At 39.1% G+C, this 20,980-nt stretch overlaps 2 protein-coding genes across 10 annotated transcripts in view; one reads left to right on the top strand and one right to left on the bottom strand.

Moving 5' to 3' along the window:
- Positions 1-9,155, top strand: part of LOC107700250 (WD repeat-containing protein 44-like) — a 19,757-nt gene extending 10,602 nt beyond the window's left edge. For 5 of the 7 annotated variants that reach the window (XM_016501848.1, XM_016501846.1, XM_016501852.1 and 2 more), the window contains 16 exons: positions 122-722; positions 835-968; positions 1,065-1,160; positions 2,266-2,402; positions 3,043-3,126; positions 3,634-3,892; positions 4,009-4,147; positions 4,753-4,817; positions 4,924-5,040; positions 5,157-5,279; positions 6,273-6,464; positions 6,623-6,724; positions 6,891-7,006; positions 7,124-7,251; positions 8,835-8,969; positions 9,045-9,155. In XM_016501848.1, the coding sequence (XP_016357334.1) occupies positions 122-722; positions 835-968; positions 1,065-1,160; positions 2,266-2,402; positions 3,043-3,126; positions 3,634-3,892; positions 4,009-4,147; positions 4,753-4,817; positions 4,924-5,040; positions 5,157-5,279; positions 6,273-6,464; positions 6,623-6,724; positions 6,891-7,006; positions 7,124-7,251; positions 8,835-8,969; positions 9,045-9,133 (2,517 nt within the window). In that variant the 3' untranslated portion in view covers positions 9,134-9,155. The remainder of the gene's footprint in view (positions 1-121; positions 723-834; positions 969-1,064; positions 1,161-2,265; positions 2,403-3,042; positions 3,127-3,633; positions 3,893-4,008; positions 4,148-4,752; positions 4,818-4,923; positions 5,041-5,156; positions 5,280-6,272; positions 6,465-6,622; positions 6,725-6,890; positions 7,007-7,123; positions 7,252-8,834; positions 8,970-9,044) is intronic. The other 2 variants (XM_016501849.1, XM_016501847.1) reach the window with 1 other exon arrangement.
- Positions 9,156-10,747: 1,592 nt separating this feature from the next.
- The window catches only part of LOC107700249 (U2 snRNP-associated SURP motif-containing protein-like), a 16,232-nt gene continuing 5,999 nt past the window's right edge, over positions 10,748-20,980 (bottom strand). For all 3 annotated transcript variants that reach the window (XM_016501843.1, XM_016501845.1, XM_016501844.1), the window contains exons 10-24: positions 19,879-19,922; positions 18,995-19,099; positions 18,200-18,266; positions 17,918-18,084; positions 17,600-17,762; positions 17,410-17,489; positions 16,785-16,872; positions 16,546-16,674; positions 16,250-16,445; positions 16,002-16,079; positions 13,898-13,931; positions 13,439-13,583; positions 13,209-13,319; positions 12,729-12,919; positions 10,748-11,278 (exon numbers count right to left, since the gene is read on the bottom strand). In XM_016501843.1, coding sequence (XP_016357329.1) covers positions 11,152-11,278; positions 12,729-12,919; positions 13,209-13,319; positions 13,439-13,583; positions 13,898-13,931; positions 16,002-16,079; positions 16,250-16,445; positions 16,546-16,674; positions 16,785-16,872; positions 17,410-17,489; positions 17,600-17,762; positions 17,918-18,084; positions 18,200-18,266; positions 18,995-19,099; positions 19,879-19,922 — 1,725 coding nt within the window. In that variant the 3' untranslated portion in view covers positions 10,748-11,151. The remainder of the gene's footprint in view (positions 11,279-12,728; positions 12,920-13,208; positions 13,320-13,438; positions 13,584-13,897; positions 13,932-16,001; positions 16,080-16,249; positions 16,446-16,545; positions 16,675-16,784; positions 16,873-17,409; positions 17,490-17,599; positions 17,763-17,917; positions 18,085-18,199; positions 18,267-18,994; positions 19,100-19,878; positions 19,923-20,980) is intronic.

Genomic DNA, 20,980 nt, shown 5'->3' with positions numbered 1-20,980 from the left:
GTAGGGAAACACTATAAGATTAGATGCCTAGTGTAAACAAAGCTTTTGTTTTGATGAACAATTGAATTCTACGTGAATGCACAGTTTTCTGACTGTCCCTCTTTCTGATTGTTCTTTCCAGATCATTGACAGTATTATAGAAGAGAGTCAGAAAAGTGGAGTGGAAGATCAGTTGTTGAGAGTAGAGGAGGCCTGTGCGGCCACATCTGAAGGGGAGAGGGCAGGAGCAGAAGGCTGCAGTGTTAAAGAAAACCTGGTTCTTGAGGGCACCCTGGTGCCTCCAGAGGATCCTGATGTAACACCACACGAGTCGGGTTGCATTGAGCCTGATGTAAGGCCGAAGGAAGTGAGGTCACAGGACATTCAGGACAGAGCACCGGATGTGGCTGGTCCTGCCCAAGCAGGTCAGGACCAGGCTATGCCACCCCCTCCTGACATTACAAGCGCTTTGGGTCAACCATCGCAACCCACCTCCCTGCCTTGTGCAGAAACGGCTGATATTCTTGAGCAGGTCCCTATGAGTGATGCAGATGGCCCTGGCCCTTCCAAACCTCCCAGACAGTTTACAGTGGAGCCAGATATTGTAGCTAGCACCAAGAAGCAACCGCCCTCAAGGCCACCTCCGCCCACTGGGGCTCCAACTCCAAGGCCGCCTCCCCCCTCACGGCCCAGCTTTTCAGCTAAAAAATCCCAGGAAGTGATGCGACCAGCAGGGCTAGAAGGTAAGAGTTTTAAAAAATTGTTGGTTTAACAAGTAAATCAACTTGTTCCACTGAAATGCGGAATATTAACTAATTAATGACTAAAGCAATAACATTCTCTATGATTGGTCAGTCTCTGTAGAGCCAGCAGACGAGCTGTGTGGATTGGTCAGCCCAAACGCCATAGTACGATGTATTGCTAAAGAACTCCAGCACTCACTGGACCTCGCTAGCGCCACTAGTGGTGATAAAGTGGTCACTGCACAGGTTCACATTTAATTACAGCCATTTCAAATAATATACATATTTAGATTTCACATGAATATTTGACATCGTACATTTCTGTCTGTTCTTTTGTATAAGCAGGAAAATGATGAGCAAACATCAAGTCCTACTGGAAGCGAGACTGCTGGACCGCAAAGACCAAGGTCTAACTCAGGAAGAGAGCTTACAGATGAGGTAATGTTTGTGCGCACTAGGGCTGCACGATTAATCGAATGCGATTGTTGTATATTGCCGTAGTCGTGTGTTTATTAGTCACGTTGAATCAATGAAAGCAGTTGAATCTTCTGTTTATTCAGCTACAGCTATAGGCATTTCCTGGGTTTTTTCTGCAAGGCATATTTGGAGTTTCAGCGAGAGAGCGCCCTCTGGCCTTTGGATGGAGATTTACTGCTGATCACAGAACAGTGCTTCACTGAAAGATACGCATGACAATTGCAGCTTCTGTCGAATCACGATCTCGATTCCATTTCGATTTATCGTGCAGCCCTAGTGCGCACATACTTGCATTCATGTGAACCTATGTTGCAAGATGAGCAATAAGAATAGAGTGCTGCAGGGATGTAGTTTTGTAGGCCAACCTAGAAGTTCACACTGTTTCCCACAACAAAAAGCCAATAGGACGTTTCTATTAGCTTTTGGATTATTGCAGAAAATAAGCTCTGTGGGTTTAAGACTCTTATAAATGAACTACTCCACAGTCAACAACACCACCACTAAGCTTCCAACAACTCTTTCAGTCTTTATTAGAAATCTACAAGTTGGACAGTTTGAGTTTATCTCTTCGGCTTAATGACATTTAACATCACCGACAACTTGTAGTTCCATTTAGCTACTTGGTAAATAACCAGTAAAATGCATTAGTTTATAAAGAATCACAAGTGGGATTGTTACTGATATATTTTATGTTGTAGAATAAAACTTGGCATTTCTCCAAAAACCCACTGACTTCGGGTTGATGGAACCGTACTTGCTTCTGGGTTTTAGGATGCATTCCTGCAGCACTCTGTGAACTAAAAAGTGGGAGGGGCACATTCTAAACTTTAGCAAGACTATATTAATATGGTTAGGTTACCTAATAGTTGTAACTGATTAGCTGAAAAGCAGGTATGTGGGGAATAACCACATTAGGAGGGCGACTGCTCCATTCATTCATTTGGAAGAGGCTTTTGCTTGGTTGTATTTTACACGGCCTGCTGCAGTTTTTATGTCTTTGTGATGTAATGAATCTCTTATAATGATTATCACTCAAGGCAGTAATCCATGTGTTTTTGTTATGCAGGAGATTCTTGCAAGCGTGATGATCAAGAATCTGGACACTGGTGAGGAGATCCCTTTGATCCAGGCGGAAGAGAAACTCCCGACTGGAATCAACCCGCTCACACTGCACATCATGAGGAGAACCAAAGAGTATATCTCGTAAGAACCACCAACTGTTCACTCGAATCTAAGACGTAGATACACAAGTTGTCTGATTTGGCACTATGAAAACATGGACAAATTTTCGAGACGTCATGGCGCCTAAGATGTCCTACTGTATCCTATAATCCACAATCCATCACAGAGTTTTGGAGCTCTTCTGAGCTGATTTTACATTTTATGTGTAATATCAAGGATCATTTTTCTTTTTTGACACTCTGCTTGTGCTGATCTGGTGGGGCCCTCAGGCAGCAGAATCGAATCCTATCAGTAATCCGATTCACTACACTCTCATCTGCCCTCATTTTATCAGCCAGAATGAAACCTACAGACTGTTTTTCTCTTTCGAAGGGAGAAGGCATGTAATCCCTTCTCCTTTTCCGCTCTCTTCTGATTTGAAACCACTTGAACACAAGTGGAACATTTTGGCAAGAAGTGCTTCATAATGCTGAGCTGATAACAGTTTTGTAGTTTCTGTTAGTGTGGTTAATCTGAAACAGTTGGGTAGCTGGATCTGGTCCTGGATCAGTGTTTCTAATTTCTCATTTTACATCAGGATTAAATGCAACCTAATTTTGAAAGCCAGCAGCTCTGAACGCTTTAGGGTGGGATCTCACACTTTCTTTTTTTTTCTTGGCAGAAATGATGCGGCGCAGTCTGATGATGATGAAAAGTCCCAGCCTACACTTACAGACACAGATGGAGGGAAACTGAAACAGAGAACGTAAGAGATGGATGTTTATTTATAACTGTAGTCATAGTTTTGAGTAAAAATACACAATCAGGAGAAAATAAAATGTACTTTACTGTTTAAAAGTTTGATTTTTACGTTTTTTTGAAAGAAGCCTCTTATGCTCACCAAGGCTACATTTATTTGATCAAAAATACAGTAAAACAGTAATATTGTGAAATTATTTTTATAATTTAAAATAACTATTTTATTGTATTTTAAAATGCAATTTATTCCTGTAATGGCAAAACAGAATTTTCAGCAGTCATTACTCCTTCAGTCTTCAGTGTCACACGATCCTTCAGAAATCATTCTAATATGCCGTTACAAATGCATTGAAAAAAAAGAAAAAGAAAAAAATGTACATTTCTTTAAAAATATTACAAACCTCAAACTTTTGAATGGTAGTGTAATTGACCAAATAAAAAGCATTTATCTTGAAGGACCACTGAGGGTTATTTTTTTTAGACATATTCTGTCTGTTCTTCTCTATTCACTCAGTACACAGCTGAGAAAGTTTCTGGGCAAGTCTGTGAAGAGGGCGAAGCACTTGGCGGAGGAATATGGAGAGAAAGCCGTAAATAAAGTCAAAAGCGTTCGGGATGAAGTGTTCCACACAGACCAGGATGACCCATCCTCCAGTGATGATGAGGGGATGCCGTACACCCGACCGGTCAAGTTTAAAGCTGCTCACAGCTTCAAAGGGCCCTTTGACTTTGACCAAATCAAAGTAGTGCAGGACCTGAGTGGAGAACACATGGTGAGGAGAGCGTGTGTGACCTTTAATGTGAACTTTAGCATGTTTTGTGATCTGTGATGTAGTTAGTTAGTTATTCAGAGATTTGACCACCCCTCCTTCCCCTCTGTCTCTCTCAGGGTGCCGTCTGGACAATGAAATTCTCTCATTGTGGGCGGCTGTTGGCTACAGCAGGGCAGGATAATGTGGTTCGGATCTGGGTCCTAAAAAATGCCTATGACTATTTCAACAATATGAGAATAAAATATAACACGGAAGGTAACACACGCATGCACACTCTTGTATATAGAGACATCTGTCTATTCATAACATCCTGTAGCTTTCACATAGTTCTTATACTGTGGCCCCAAAAAGTATTTGAACACTCTCTGGTTGTCAAATGTGTTGAATGGACCTGTTCATAATGAAATGAATTACTAGAGCTAGATTTACATTTAAAAGATGAATCACCACTCACTGTGTAGTTTAGCCCAAAGTTAAGCTTGATCTTTGTCTAGGAAGTAAACGCTGAAAATCAATAAATGCGAATGACTTTCAAAGCACAGCGCTATTGTTTTGCTGCCCATGTAGAGCATATGCAAATCAACCAGCTCTGTTTTAAAATCTAGCGAGATCTTATAAGCATCTTGAAGCCTCATAAGTGACCTGAATTGGAGCTCTCTACATAGGCAGCACTAGTAGCACTCTGCATGGAGTGCTTGCAGTTGATTTCAGTAAAGTTTGGTGTTAGCTTGTTGCTAAGCTAAAGGCGTGATTCTCTAATAATCACACACAAATATATTGAGTAAAATATCTGTAATTACTATTTTTGTGCTTGGTTTCCTTTTTAAAAAAAAAAAAAAGGTGTCTCTTATATCTCACAGGACGTGTGTCACCATCTCCCTCTCAGGAGAGTCTTTGTTCCTCAAAATCAGATACTGAAGGAGGGGTAAGGCTTTTTTATTTATTTTAGGTTTCTCTGTTTTGTATTTCATGCTTGTAAGTGATTATTTAAAGCTCTATGATATTGGTCTCTCCTGCTTTCTCTCGCTCAGTTTGGTGCTGCAGTGGAAGATGCAGACACTGAGGACAGAAACGTGCCGTTCCGGCAAGTTCCGTTCTGCAAGTACAAGGGTCACACTGCTGACCTGTTGGATCTGTCCTGGTCGAAGGTGAGAGCTTATGGTCATCAGTGCTCTACTGAACCACTTAAGTGTGGAAAACATTTGAAGTTCACAGTATAATGAAGAGGAATTGGACATAATTATATCACTACTTCCCTGAGTAGAACTACTTCCTGCTGTCATCATCAATGGATAAGACGGTTCGTTTGTGGCACATCTCCAGGAGGGAGTGTCTCTGCTGTTTTCAGCACATAGACTTTGTTACAGCCATCGCATTTCATCCCAGGGTAAGTGTGCTTCGCGTGTGCTCAGGTATACACTACTTTTTGGGGTTGGAAAAAGCAGATGTAGGGCCAGATTTACTAACAGCTTGTGCTAGTGCAAACCGTCTTTTGGCGTTAAAATAGTACTGTCAGTATTTACTAAAGCTGCGCAGTGAAGAATTAGCGCTGAAAAGGCATGGACACAGTTATTTTTGCGCCTGATCTTATTGAATATGCATTTGTAGGAGTTTCCCTTTCAGATGCAAAATTTATGGGAGGAGAGTATTAAAATCAATCAATGCAATGCAGTTTACTAACGTTTGCGCTAGTCAAATGACTGCGCCATTATTTAACGCCCAAAAATCATGTCTTAAAGCAGGCGGTAATTTGTGCTGCTCTTGGTAGATTGTCGCCCAAAAATCATGTCTTAAAGCAGGCGGTAATTTGTGCTTCTCTTGGTAGATTGTGTTGGTCATTATGGAAATGATCTGGCTGCGTCTGGGTTCTTTAATGTGTGCATTGTTAGTAAATCAGCCACAGAATTTCCCCTCCCTTCAGCGCTTTTATGGAATAACACTCTAATGCTAATTTGCCCCGTTTAGTAAATCTGGCCCCTAGTTAAATATTATTATAAAGGGTTTTTTCAAATGTACTTAATTCCTTTGATGGCAAAGCTGAATTTTCAGCAGCCATTACTCCAGTATTCAGTGTCACATGATCCTCCAAAAGTCATTCTAATATGCTGATTTGGTGCTCAAGAAACATTTCTTATTATTATCAATGTTGAAGAAAGTTGTGCTGCTTAATATTTATGTGGAAACATGATGCATTTCTTCAGAATCCTTTGATAAATAGACAGTTCAAATAAATATCTTTATTAAAATCAAATATTATAAATGTCTTTACTGTCAGTTATAATCAGTTTAATGTGTTCTTGCTAAATAAAACTGAATTTCTTTTTTAAAAAATCTAACTGACCCAGGCAAACATTTGAATGGTACTGTGTTTTTCCCTCAGGATGACAGGTATTTTTTGAGTGGTTCTTTGGACGGAAAGTTGCGGTTATGGAATATTCCAGATAAGAAAGTGGCACTGTGGAATGAGGTGGACGGACAGACGCGTCTGATAACAGCAGCTAACTTCTGCCAGAATGGAAAATATGCAGTTATTGGCACCTACGATGGACGCTGCATTTTTTATGACACAGAGGTGGGTGTTTATTCTTGTAAGATTTAGATGGGAGCAATGATTGTCACTTGAAATGAAATGGGATTCTGAAAAACACAATATATACAGCAGTGATTTAGAAATCCAACCCTAAATAGTCGATTATTAATCACTTACTCCATTCATCATGCTCTACTTAGCGCCTTAAATATCACACCCAAATCCATGTCCGCTCCACCAGAGGCAGGAATCGTGTGGGCCGCAAAATCACCGGTATTGAGCCGCTGCCAGGAGAGAACAAGGTAAGAGGAAATAGACTGAAAATAGAAAAAGACTGCAGATAGACTTAAACCCCTATTTATTTACTGAAGTATACCATGAATAATGATATTTTTATTCATGTCAAGGTGATAAAACTTGACAGCATCTTTTAGACTCAGTTAATGCTAACTTCCTTTTTCTCTGCAGATCTTGGTGACGTCAAACGACTCTCGCATTCGCCTGTATGACCTCAGAGATTTGTCTCTGTCTATGAAGTACAAAGGCTACGTGAACAGCAGCAGTCAGATCAAAGCCAGCTTCAGGTGAGAAGAGCAAGTCTGAAAGACGGACAGCCCAGATATGTCCATCTCTGATCTTACACTTCTACGGAAAGTTGGAAAATATGAGTGAATCTCAAGGATCTCGTCTTGTTCTTGTAGTCACGACTACTCTTTCATTGTGAGCGGCTCAGAGGACAAGTATGTGTACATCTGGAGCACATACCATGACCTGAGCAAATTCACCTCTGTACGGAGAGACCGCAATGACTTCTGGGAAGGGATAAAAGGTAATGATGGAACAAAAATGAATCATATACTGAGAGCAGCAGCAGTTAAACAGATAAAAACATTCCAGGAATTATTTGTTTTGGCAGTCTGTCAAATAGAACATTTCTGGAATGTTTGACTGACTGAAGGTTGTACAGCCGCCATGTTCAAAACGTGGTCATGATCATTAGGGCTGCATGATTAGTCAGAATCAAAAGGTTGAATGTGATATGGCTTAGTGTGATTATCAAATTGAAAGACTGCAATTTATTTAAATATATATGTGCAGGGTAAAGCACATCTTTTACAAATGAGCAGCTCATGATCTGTTGCTTTCCGTCTCTGTGCAACATGGTCTGGAGCAAATGCTGTTCCACACTCATTCATCTTTGCATTTGGGTGCATTTTGCATCTGGGGACGCATCGCGCATCAATCATCTTCATAAACTTATAATGATACACACCTATAAACCAGCTGTTGTCAACAAAAAAGAAGCTTTAAAGGGATAGTTCACCCAAAAATGAAAATTTTGTCATTATTTACTCACCCTCATGTCGTTCCAAACCTGGTGTATTTGGTGTAATGAAAAATGTTTATGCGTTTTAAGGTTCAAAAAACACATTATTTTCCACATACTGTACATTATTTTTTCTCCTGTATGCCCTGCCTTTCTGAAATGCGTCGATTTTTACAAAGCTCGTCGTTCTAAAAAAGCGAGGTGTGCTGTGATTGGCCAGCTATCCAGTGCGTTATGATTGGCCGAATACCTCAAGCGTGTGACGGAAATGTTACGCCCCTTACCATATTGTGATGATGCCCTGTCAGGCTGGAGCGATGATCAAAAACATGAAAACCCATTATAAACGAGGCATTGATTCGTTGCATCCAGTGTCCATTTTTGGAAGGCCAAACAAAGTAGTTTCGCTTTCATAACGTAACACAGCGTCACACACGGCGGCCTACAGTGAGCAGAAGCTGGGGGCTAGCGTGAGGAACAGCCGGAGGGCAAGAGTGAGCAGAGGCGGCGGATTCGACGAAGGAGCGTCTGGCGGGTTTGCGGCAACCACATGTGACGACCCCGGCATGAACATTTGGGCGGCGTTAAGCATATCTTCCCACATAGTGAGGTAGATATGTGGGGGCGTGTTAGAACAAGCCATTTTAGGTAGGTGTGGCTGACTCTTCACTTTTATAAAGAATATCTCTTTGGATTTGAGACTTTAGTCTTTGCAACTTTACAGATCTTCTTTATGCACCAAGAGCTTGTAACACTCCAAAGAGAAAGGAAAAATTTAAATCGCATCATACTTGATATGACCCCTTTAAAACGTAATAATAGTAATATTTATTTATTTGTTAATTTGTAATTTCTTTCGATTTAATTATTATTAGTAGTAGTATTGGTATTAGTATTATTTTACAGTCATATTGATGTATCATCGCACATTCTTTTGGCCCTACAAACAAGGCACATCAAACCTGGAGTGGGAGTGTTGTTGTTTTTTTAATCACAATTAAATTTTTTCCCCCAATAGTGAAGTTCTAACAAAAATGACTATGTACTTTTAGGGTCTTATATTACATGTGCTTTCTGCTTTGTAGCCCATAATGCCGTAGTTACTTCAGCCATTTTTGCTCCGCATCCGGATCTCATCGTGCCTCAGGAGGCTGGGACAGAGAAACCAGACTCGGACTGTAAGAGTGACAGCACAGACGACTCTGAGACCATCCCATCAGGTACTGACTGGAAATAGCATTGTGAAGATCACAAAAGTGCACTGAACAAAAGTAACCCATTCTTCTTTTCCTCAGGGGCCCTGAAAACAGACCACTCTGAAGTTTTGCTCTCTGCGGATTTCACTGGAGCCATTAAAGTTTTTGTCAATGTTAAGAAATACTGAGTGCTTGTGCTGAATATGACAACCAGCAAGTATATAGAATTGATTTTAAAGCTCCTCTCAGCTTTTGGACAGAGCTAAAACAAAATCAGTGTCACTTTACACCTGAGCCCCCATTCATTGACCAATCAGCTGCTGGAGAGTGCTCTGGGAGGCGGAGATTATAAGCCCCGCCTTGTATGCAGAGAACAGGGACCCAGGAAGTTGGAAGGTGGGGATGGTTGAGAAGCAGGGACAAAACTCATTACAGCTATACGCCTCTTTCTTTATCTTCCTTTCTTTTTAATTTGATATCATTTTAAGGGGTATTATTACTGTATGTTCAAAAAGGGCTTTAATTTGCATAGAGCAATGATGCCATTTTAATGACTGAGTGAAACTGCAAGCCTGTATGGAGACAGAATGGATATGGGAGACACAGGTAGCCAGCCCTTCAAACACACACACACACTTTAACCCCAAAGTCAATGTTTCTGGAAAACACAAAATCTCACATTTCCAACATGAGGACTAACTGAACTCATTTCAATTTAAGAATCGTCAGTGTTATTTTATGTTGTAAAAATAATTGAACCTGATTTTTTGTGTATGATTCCAAAAATTAAAAAAAAATATGATGTAAATATTTACCCTGTGTGTTGTTTCGTTTTTGCATGTATGCAATAAAATATTTTTCACTGCTATGTCTGAGCAAAGGACATATTTTCCATGCAATTTTAAATGTTTTTCTTTTAGAGCAATGGCAATATAATAAGCCAATTGTATTTCAAATGAAAAGTCCCCTTTTCAGGATACTGTATTTAAAGATTGTAAAATCACCAGAAACAATTAATGCACATGCATTGGTGGGACAGTTCTTTAGACACTTTACATGTGATAATCACATTTTTGTAAACTGTCACAAATAACAGTTTATATGTGATGCACAACTATGGTCATAGTTCCAATAACTTCAACATTAAAGGGGCCTTTCTACTGACCAGAAGAAAGATGTCCAGGGTTCCTGCTCACCTGTGTGAACATGCCTTAGTCCTGCAGCAATAAACTGCAAGACATCTAAGACAGTGCTACAGGGAAACAATCTCTAAAAATGTCATTCATAAGCAAAAGTTTTCATATGGTATCCCATCTTTTGTCTTATTAGAACTGAATTAGAATCACTTGTTAAATCACAATGCTTTATAATCAGCAAGACACCTGAGAATCTTACATATTAAAGCAAATCCCAATAATTATGTTCTTTCCTTGTGAATCCATGCCTGTATGTTTTAGTATAAATACATATTTGTATTGCATTTCATATATGAATACATACAGTATATGTTGTATTGTGATTATACAATATTTTGTTTCAATATTTTGATATAATTGTTGTGAGATGTTTATTAAGGTATTAGTTGCATTCTCAGCATTATCAATGGGTGGTTTTAGAGAACATTAAGTCTTTTAAAATCAGTTTTCTTCCAAGTGAGAACCTCAATAGTTTGAAAAAGATCTTACAAATCAAATAGTTTTAGCAGTTTTATTCCGAGCCTGCTATGAACAAATAATTAGATAATTCCAATTAAATAATTAGAAGTTACTGTAAAGCATTTAAATATTCAACAATGTTTAACAACTGCTTTGTGAAAACCTTTAACTCCTTATATAATATTCTAAAGACACATTTTTCCTTCCACGATTGTTTTTATTGTAAAGTCTGGAGGTGGAGGGGTCAATCTTGCAGCATTTTTTAAACACCGGATTTAAAACGAGGAAAACACAAATAAAACCGTTTACGAAACAAAAAGAAGATCTGTACAGGTTCACACTTCATCTTAGAAAAACTCAGCCAAGCCCAGGGTTGTGATTGCAGCAGCCACACTGAGGACCGTTCTGGAAACAAATGAACAGCTGTAAATCAGCCAGAACTGTGGAATAAAAACATGTTGATGTGCATGACGAAAGCAGTCCATCCATAGGCTCCATCAGACTGTGTTACGAGATGACTGCAGAGGTCACAGGGTTCGAAGGGTCAGAGTTCAGTGTTTGCTCTTCTTGGTCTTTTTGTGCGAGCGATGTGGTGATCGGGACGATGACCTCCAGGATTTGTGCTGTGGTGATGGTGATCGAGAGCGTTTTGACTTGCGTGGTGATCGGGATCTTGTTCTTCATGGAAGACAAAAAGTGACAGAGGATAAAAGGAGTGGTAAAATCCACACATACACTTGATATAGTAACATGACCAAGAACAACACAAAGTGACAAGCAAGTCAATTATAATTCAAGTAGCTGTGACCACAAGCATCAGGATATTTCTAAGGTCAGCTGGTTTCTCTTTCTGTAGCGCTGTGCTGGGTAACCTCACAAACAGTGAAATCTCACCTCTCCAGCATCGCACTTGTACAGACCTAATGCGCTAGAGAAACAAGTATGCAGCCATGTTTAGAATTTTGTCCTTGAACTTCAGATTTTGCGGTAGCTCTATAGCATCGCTGTTGAATTTAATGCTCGAAGCAGATGTCATAAATGTCAGTAGACTGGGAAGACTGTGAAACTATATAGTTCGTTCATATACGCTGAAAAGGGGGGAGCTACATATGGCGTCAAACATAACACCGTTCAAAAGTCTGAAGGCAGTAAGGTTTCAATACTTTTATTCCGCAAGGATTCATTAAATTGATAAAAAATGATGGAAAAGACATTAATAATGTCTTAACGAAATGCTGTTTTTAACTTTCTATTCATCAAATAATTCTGAAAAAAAAAAAAAAATGTACCACGGTTTACACAAAAATATTAAACAGCACAACTGTTTTCAACATTAATAATAAATTTTGCTGAGCAAAATTATCATTCTAATAAGCATATTAGAATGATTTCTGAAGGATCACGTGACATCAACATTTTAAAATGTATAACAAGAGAAAACTCTTATTTTAAATTGTAATATTTCTCAATATTAATGTTTGAATTTTTGATCAAATAAATGCAGCCTTGATGAGCATAAGAGATTGTAAAGTGTAACAAATCCTTCCCTCCCGGGTCAAAATGACATACTATAATACTATAACACTTTATTTTATTTTTTTTAATTGAAAGTCAGTTTCAGGTCAAAATGACCTGAAGAGAGGATGTTGGTTTTTTACAAACATTTCAAAAAAATCTTACCAACCCCAAACATTTGAACGGTAGTCTCTGCTCTGATTGGCTGTAAGTGTTGTTTGATTTTAGTGTGAATAGACAAATCGTCCCCTTGGAATTATAAGGTTCTATCTGCATTCCGAGTAGTTTTGAGATATTGAGCTTCAAAGTTCGACTGTGTAGATAGAACCTTTTTGTTTTTTGAAATAAAAAGTCCCAAAATTACACAACATTAAAAAATCTATCACATAATGTATATAAGTTGTCACAGAATAAGAATATGTGAATAACTCAATTTTTACAAAAATGTCAGATAGAACCTTATAATTCCAAGGAGACGAAATTACTTGTCGCTGAAAACTTGATGCATTGTGCTTGGTCAAGGTATTGTGAATAACTGTTTTTCAATGATAATGGAATGTAATAAACTGTGTATGTGTGTGTGTGTGTGAGAGAGAGAGAGATGAGTGCATACCTCTCTCTCCTCTCTTCTCTGTCTCGACTCCGTCCTCTAATTCTTTCTCTGTCCTCACTCTTTCTACTTTTTTCTTTATCCCTTGTTTTACTCCTGTCCTCCCCTTTATCTCTCCGCTCGTCTTTTTTGGACCGGTCTTTCTGTTTTTGTGAATATTTGTCTTTCTTTTCCTGGTCGTCCTTGTCAAACTCCTAAAGAAGCAGTGACAGAAAGAAAAACAAAGACATAAATAATAAGTGAGTTTACCAGAAGTTAAAAATTTTCTACCAGAATTCTGGCTTATGCAGACAGCAGGCATAAATAATACATATACACTTTGCTGATATAAAGGTCAAATGAGAATATTTACCAACCAAAAACATGTCTTGGTGGTGACTAGTTGTTTTGTATCATTTAGCACAACTGGAATGCATATTGACCAGTCAGCCACAATCTGCATATTGTGTAATTCTCGATTATGAGAGTTGCTGTGTGTAGTACCTTCTGTAGCAGTCTGTTTCTGTAGTGTTGAACTTGCTGTTGGAGAGTCATACTGGACTTCCTCTGTCTCTTACTCGATTCCAACTCATCCTGGAAATTCATCACCTTCACCTGCAATATGCATAACCGCACTTTTATAGTACCTGGCAACACAGTTAGCTCTAGTGCCATGTCTATCTGTGAGTGTGTGGGAGGGAGAGCGAGACATAAAATATGAGTGACTGACTAACCTCAAGTTCTCGGAGGCGTGTCCTTTTGCTTTCAGACAGTTCAAAGTTTCTCAGAGAACTCTTAAACTCCGCCCCCTCATACCTGCTGGGGCTGTCAGCTTCATCACTGCTCATATCTGAGTCACCATCGTTTTCCTTCAGGCCACTGCATGCCAAAGACAGGACAGGAAACAATGAGGTCTCCCAAACTGAAAGAGTGGTGTACTTTCTATTTTTTAATATTTCCTGTTTATAATTCATGCTTATAGCCTGGATTTACCAAAAAACTTTGCCAACGTACATGCAAAAGTAAACAAAAAGAATGTTTAGTGGATAGTCCTTATAAAGAAAATGGTAAAAGAAAGCATGTGATTTGATGAGGCTGTTGAAATGCTCCAGTCATGTATCATGTGATAAAACTAAATCACCAGCTCATTGCAGAGAACAATGACTAAAATGAACAACATCCAGCAGTCTTACCTTGAATTCACCTCTGTGTCCGAGTCATTCTTGGCTGAAAGGATGATAAGAACAGTTTAAAGTTTGCAGCAGGATGCAGCAGTTGAAAGGAATATACGCAGTGCACAGCATAAATGAGCACACCCCCTCTGAATACATACAAAATATGTATTTTCTTAATGATCACCAATACAATTCATGGAAAGATGGCAAAATAGGAATGTTTTAAACATATACTTAAAAACAGAGAAATGTATGTCATTAATATCTGTAAAAGTAAATTATCCAATTTTGTTTAAATAAAGTATTACAGAAATGAGTATTCTAGTACTAAATATTTCCTTCTTGGCACTGAGTATACAAGATCATGACAAATTGCCACATCTGTCCTGTTATCTGTCTTCGCTGTTCGTCTTCGCTGATATAAGATGTTTCTGTGGACGATGCAGTAAACATGGGACTGCATTATGTTCTGCAACATCTAGACAGACCAGGGACTTATGTGAGGATCCGGTTCGTGGACTTCAGCTCGGCCTTTAACACCATCATCCCAAACCTCCTCCTGCCCAAACTAACTCAGCTCTCCGTGCCCACCTCCGTCTGTCAGTGGATCAGCAGCTTCCTGACAGACAGGCAGCAGCTAGTGAGGCTGGGAAAACTCACATCCAACACCCGCACCATCAGCACTGGAGCTCCTCAGGGCTGCGTTCTCTCCCCACTGCTCTTCTCCCTGTACACCAACGACTGCACCTCTAAAGAGGTGTTTTTGTTTACTTTGAGCTCTGAGCACCAGAACGGCCAGACACAGGAACAGTTTCTTCCCTCAGCCAATCCATCTCATGAACACCTGACAATAACTGTGGAACACACACTATTTATTCACTCGTACACTTATTTATCTAACACGCATACTCAGTCTACATTTCAATTTGCACATAATATACCTGTACATACAACTGTCTATTGTTATATACCTGTACATACAATTGTCGATTTGTATATTTTTATTCCTTATTTACTTTTTTTTTTTTGTTCTGTCACTGTCATTCTGTTACACTGTGGAAGCTTCTGTCACTAAAACAAATTCCTCGTATGTGTAAACATACCTGGCAATAAAGCTCATTCTGATTCTGATTTAACTCCTGGAGGATGACCTCCTTATATGCCCTGGGCCCTGGACTGTTGCTCAACTCATCTCTACAGAATCCCCCACAGCTTCTCAAGAGTGTTACGATTGGGTGAAATACTTGTCTACTGAAGGATTTTCACCTTTGGAGAATACATATCATCATTGTCATGTTGAAAAAATAACCAACAATGCAAGGAATGAGGAATGAGGTTAGCATCTTTTGTTTCAAGTTTTTGTATTACATCAAAATCAGTGGTGTGTGAAATCATGACAGTATTGATAAAGCCCAACTCCCTCACACCTTCAGCACTCATACATCCCTATATAAGAGCTTTACTATCACTGAACTTCACCGTGGGGACCAGGCTCTTCTCACTGTACTCCTAATCTAGCAACACCAGAACATTTTGGATGCTGTTAGATCTGAAATGATTGACTTGGTCTCATGAGACCAGAGTATGGATTCCCAGAAGTCGATATTTTGTAAATATGGGCCTCAAAAAAAAAAAAAAGGTTAAATGAGTTTATTGTGCTTTGGCTACAGTAGGCAGTTCCAATGTGGACAAAAACCATGCATGTCAAGAAATAACTCTCCCGACAGGTCTTTCCCAAGTGGTCTATATATAACACTTTTAATGGTCAAGAAATTACTTTTCTTAAAAAGCTTTGGTTCAACATGTGTACCTGTAAAACTTACACCAGAATGTTCTTTTTCTTTAGTAACTTTCAGGAAGGTGTACTCATTTTTGCAACACAACATTTAATCACAAAATTATTTAATCAATAATTTTGACATGCTTCTTTGGTAACTGATTAAACAGACTTTCTGGAACATTATATCTCTAAAGAACCCTAGCATGTGTTCTAAGTAAAGAGTAACTACTGAATTTGTTAAGTATGCTGTATTATATATAGAAAGACTGGATAATCTGGGAAAAGCAGTAAATAAAAAGGGTGTAAAAGAGTCATGCATAACTACTCATGTTGTGATTGTACCTGAGGATTCTGAATCTTCCACCTTCTCCCATTTAGACAGTGCAACAGTGGGTAAAGTCTTATCTGAGCCCTCATCAACTGGATCAGACAAAAACAAGCACAAGGAGGAAATATGTGTAACTTAAATAAAACCAATATAACAAAATCCATATTGTATGTGTTTTAACACTTTCACTGTGTTCAGTTTAGGAAATAGGCTATAAATAAACAAGATAAACTCCCAACGACCTCAATGCCCTTCTACCTACATGGCACACCATCAATATCGTCTATTGGGTTTCCTAGGGGAACACCGTCTATATCGTCAACGAGTACACCATCTATAGAGGATGGATCCCAGGTCATAGGTGATCCATCAAGGTCATCAATGGGTGTACCATCAATTTCACCTTTCTCTAGAGGAATACCATCCAATGGCACCCCATCTAGATCAGGAGATTTGGGCTAGAGAACAGGTAGGTAAATGAATATAGTGCACTTTACAGATCATATACAGTTTATTTATAGTTTTTCTTTCTTCTTTTATCTATTTGCCACAGCTCACCTCTGCTCTGTCAATGACTTCCTCTCCAGGTTTAATAAGCCCCAGGAATATATTCTGCAGTTGGATCAGGAAGGAGTCTGGATAAACTGCCCAGTCTTCCCACGCACGAAAACATCCCATGACTCTTTGCTGCAGATAGAGAGAATTGAAAGAGAGAACTTTAGAGGGGGAGTGGGATCAAAGATCTCTGCAGGGGAGGAGTTCAAGACAGATGACATGCTAGAACAGTCTGTTCCCACCTTAAACTGCTCTGCCTGGAGTCGGGCCTGGATGTTCCGATACGCTTCACTGACGTCTCCAAATATCTGCGGCAGCTTTGTCTCAAAACTATTACACAGCAGGACAAAATAGAACAATCGTCAGAGTTCATCAGAGGCAACATCAAAGTTTCTGAAGTTTCGATTTTACTGCAGTAGCGACAGATCTTTTATCGGTATTGTGGCGTACATCTGAGTGAAACAGACTATCAAAAAGAAAAATTGTAGGGTGAGGACTTGGTTCGATTTAATGGCTATTGATTGAATAGAGACAGATCTGAATGTGAGCTTGCAGTAGATCTTAAGAAAGCGGCGGAGATTGGAGAAGTCCGGTCTAATTGACCAGAGAGAAATGTGTCAAAAATTACCAAAAACATTTTAAAAATGAAACACGCATGGATGAATTGTTCATGATAAGATCAATAACATGCATTTAGAAAATACATTTTTATTATATATAATTTTTTTTCAGGATAAAAACGATCATAATCATGTCATTGCTGTAGGTTTGAAAAAAATTACTGGAAAACAATTTCAAAGACACTAAAAAAACGCACAAATACAATCAAGAAAAACATCAAATAAAAATGCTGCACAACTGACTCACAATTTGCGGTAATATGATGCATTGGCAACTTTGGCACAGGAGTTGTAGAGGATATCAGATATTAGGTAAAGTCTGGCAATCTGCAATATACACAAGACAAAATGTCGAAAAGTGTAAAGAAGAGCTATGCTACAAACTCGAGCTGTGATTTGTGAACTCCAACTTTGTACAACTGTAATGGTACATGTACCTTCTTCTGCAGTGGTGTGTGTGCTATAGACAGAGATTCAGTGATGCAGGAGACGACCTCCTCAGCAGCCTCCGCTCTCTCCAGGCAGAATAGCATTGCATCACCGATCTCATCCCTGCGAGGAGTCAGCCCTCTTAGCAAGGCCTCCAACCTCTCTCTGTGCCTGAGACACAACAAACACAGTCAATATGCACATACATTACAGAACCAAACATATGTGGGCTGGGCACCCAAACATCACAGGCCTATGTGCATTTCATTTCAAAGAAATCGACATCCTACAACTTCTATTTCTGTCGGAGAGGAACACATGTTTACTCTGCCTTCAGGTGCCCTTTCTTTGGCTCTTCCTCTTGAGAAGGGAAGGAGCTCTCTTCTGGTTCCTCATCACCATGGAGATATGGGTTAAGAAGAGGTGGCTTCCACAGAGAGCCGCCCCGGAACATTCTGAAAGGTGACGTTCTCCATTTATTTGGGCTCTCTCCCTGAAAGAAGGACATAGACAGAGAAATGTTTAACAGTTTTCATATAGATGTGAAAATTACATTTATTTTTGAGAGTAAGACTGTGTCTAGCCATGAAAGGCAATGGATCGTTCACCTGTAGAATGGAGTAGAGTTTCCATCTGTAGTACACATGCTCCTGACTCTTATTATCAAATAAAAACCTGCAACAATAACCAGACATTCAAATACACAGAGTTGCATATGACATTCAAAAGTCTTAAAATATTTTACTAAATATTTACTCACCCTCATGTTCTAAACCGGAATAATTAACAAGAGAGACATTTAACAGAAAGCTGACTTTTCTCTTTTCCATAGCACAAAAGTGAATGGTGGGTGACTACACCAGGATGGCAATGGTTCTCATAAAAGTTAAATGTGTTCATAATATTCAAACAGCACAATTGAGACTGAGAGTAAACATTTCTGAGCCTTAATATCATTTGGCTTAGACTACTTATGTGTTATCTGGGTTACAATCACATTGTATGAAAAAAAGAGAAACGTGAACATACCGCCTAATGTCTCCTTTTGTGAAGTAAAAGGAAAATCATTCTGGTTAAGAAGATGCAGGTGAGTAAATGACAGAATTTGAATTTTAAGGTGTCCTATTCCTTTTAAGGTTAGCATGAAATGAAAATCCACCCTTTATCATATTGCGAATGATTAATTCATAACCAGAAATCGTAATGTAACAAGTAGCAACAGATCTTCTGTATTGTGAAGTACAGTACTGTGTGAAAATTCTCTAGAACAGAAGGTTATGACATGAATTATTCACAATATTACCAATAACATGCATTTAAAATTTCAATTTCATGTTGAGCAAGCTATCTAAGAATATTAATGGTACCAATATTCTGTCACAAGCAGAATACACTTCACATACCTGAAGTCAGGGCTGTTCTTTTCTCTGCTCATGATGATGGCCTCAAACATGGGTCCCTCTCTTACCACAAACTCAATCATTCTGTGTATCAAGCCCAGCAGGTTCCTATCAGCCACAAAAGAGACGGATGAGAGAATGAACAAGGGCACTCTTTTCTTTTCTCCATTTTTCTCCATCACTCCATAATAATCCCTAAATCCTTACCATGTCAGTTCTATATTTTTCTTCTTTCATTTTCACTGTCTGGCAGATTGAAACTTGTATTTTGCTCTGTATTTTCTGTCCACTCCAAATAAGATTGCTTTCTGATGTTACCATGGCCCTATGAGACCGTTAAGGGAGTGTGTTTTAGTACAATGTTAGCTCCTAACGTTAGAAAAAGGCTTCTGTGTGGTGTTCTACATGTTTTCACAGTAGCAATGAATGGGTATAAAGTTATTTACCGCAACTGTATTAACACACTATAGAAGTTGCTGATGTTGCTAAAGGTGGGTAACCTCAAGGCATGTAGGCTATATGTATCTGGGAGTGTATGAGTGATTTTCCTTGGTTACGATCTAAGATCAATGATGTCTTACAGTATCTTTCTGATGAACTAACCCAGTGGTCCTGGAGATCCCCCGCTCTGCACATTTTGCATGTTTCCCTTATTTAACACACCTGATTCAGATCATCAGCTCCTTAGGATCGAGTTTCTTGAATTGAACTGAGTGTGTCAGATAAGAAAGACATTGAAAATGTGCAGAGCGGGGGGTCCCCAGGACCAATATTAAGAACCTCTGAACTAACCATTGTGATTAGGTGTCAAGACTACAGGTGAGTGTGTATGTGTGTGTGTGTTTCAGAAGCAATGGTGTTTTAATAAATGGACAGAGAATGTGTACCTTTCTGTGGGGATTACCACTGTCACTACGGCCTCGGACAGAGTCTGTTCATGACGTCAAACCAAATGATGAAGATACAAAAATATAGTGAGTTTATATTTAAACAAACTGCAGAATATTCATGATCAATATCTTCAGCAGCAGCTAAACCTCTGGAAACATGCTTCGAAAAAACAGATGAGTTCATCTCACCACTGCTTCTTGCTCTGTCTGAGGGACATTCTGTGTATTTAGAAACTTTGCTTTCTCTAACCTCTCTGGCTTCATTAAGGTCATGGGCTATTTTATTCCAGCTTAAAGGGGTCATAGGATGCCCATTTTCCACAAGTTGATATGATTTTTTAGGGTCTTAATGGAAACTGGGTGGATTTTTATCATTTTAGGGTGGTTGTGTACACACACTGCCAACACACATTTCAGTTCAAACAATTTGTAAAAGTGCATGTAGCATTATATGACCCCTTTAAAGCTTATCAATCTAAACCGCATAAAGTCCTAACAAAGATACAATTCCCAAATTATCTGTGATGTGAAAGTACTCTCTAATTTAATATTTCGGTAACAATTTTGTATTAAATCCAAATGATCTTACTTGAATTGAATATTGTATTGAATTATTGCTATATAAGACTTGGAGGGTTTGGATTTGACATGTTTGGGGACTCACTTCTGACATACCAATCAAAAAGTGATATGGAGAGACCAGCCAATTAGTCTTAAAGGGGTCCTATTATGCTTTTTCACTTTTTCAACTTTAGTTAGTCTGTAATGTTGCCATTTGAGCATAAAAAAGATCTGCAAAGTTACAAATAGGGATGCACCAATACCGATACTGGTATCGGTATCGGGCCCGATACTGAGCTCCTGTACTCGTTAAAATGCCCCGATACCAAACGCCGATACCACACAACATGTGATAAGTGCCATATTCAGACAAAGAAACACCAACAACAGAACAACAGACAGCAGAATGGAGTTAAGGATGTCTACTACGAAGTATATGTATGCAACGAATATAACGTTAAACATTCAGTATTAACGCCTGTATAGCTGATGTGCGCGAGCTGATAAACAAAGCACGCTGAGTGGATTGAGGGCGCGG

Source organism: Sinocyclocheilus anshuiensis, unplaced genomic scaffold (genome assembly GCF_001515605.1).
Source record: "Sinocyclocheilus anshuiensis isolate Anshui unplaced genomic scaffold, SAMN03320099.WGS_v1.1 scaffold1236, whole genome shotgun sequence".
Classification (NCBI taxonomy): Eukaryota; Metazoa; Chordata; class Actinopteri; order Cypriniformes; family Cyprinidae; genus Sinocyclocheilus; species Sinocyclocheilus anshuiensis.
Note: the sequence above shows the minus strand (reverse complement) of the source record. Positions and strands in the feature narration are given on the sequence as shown.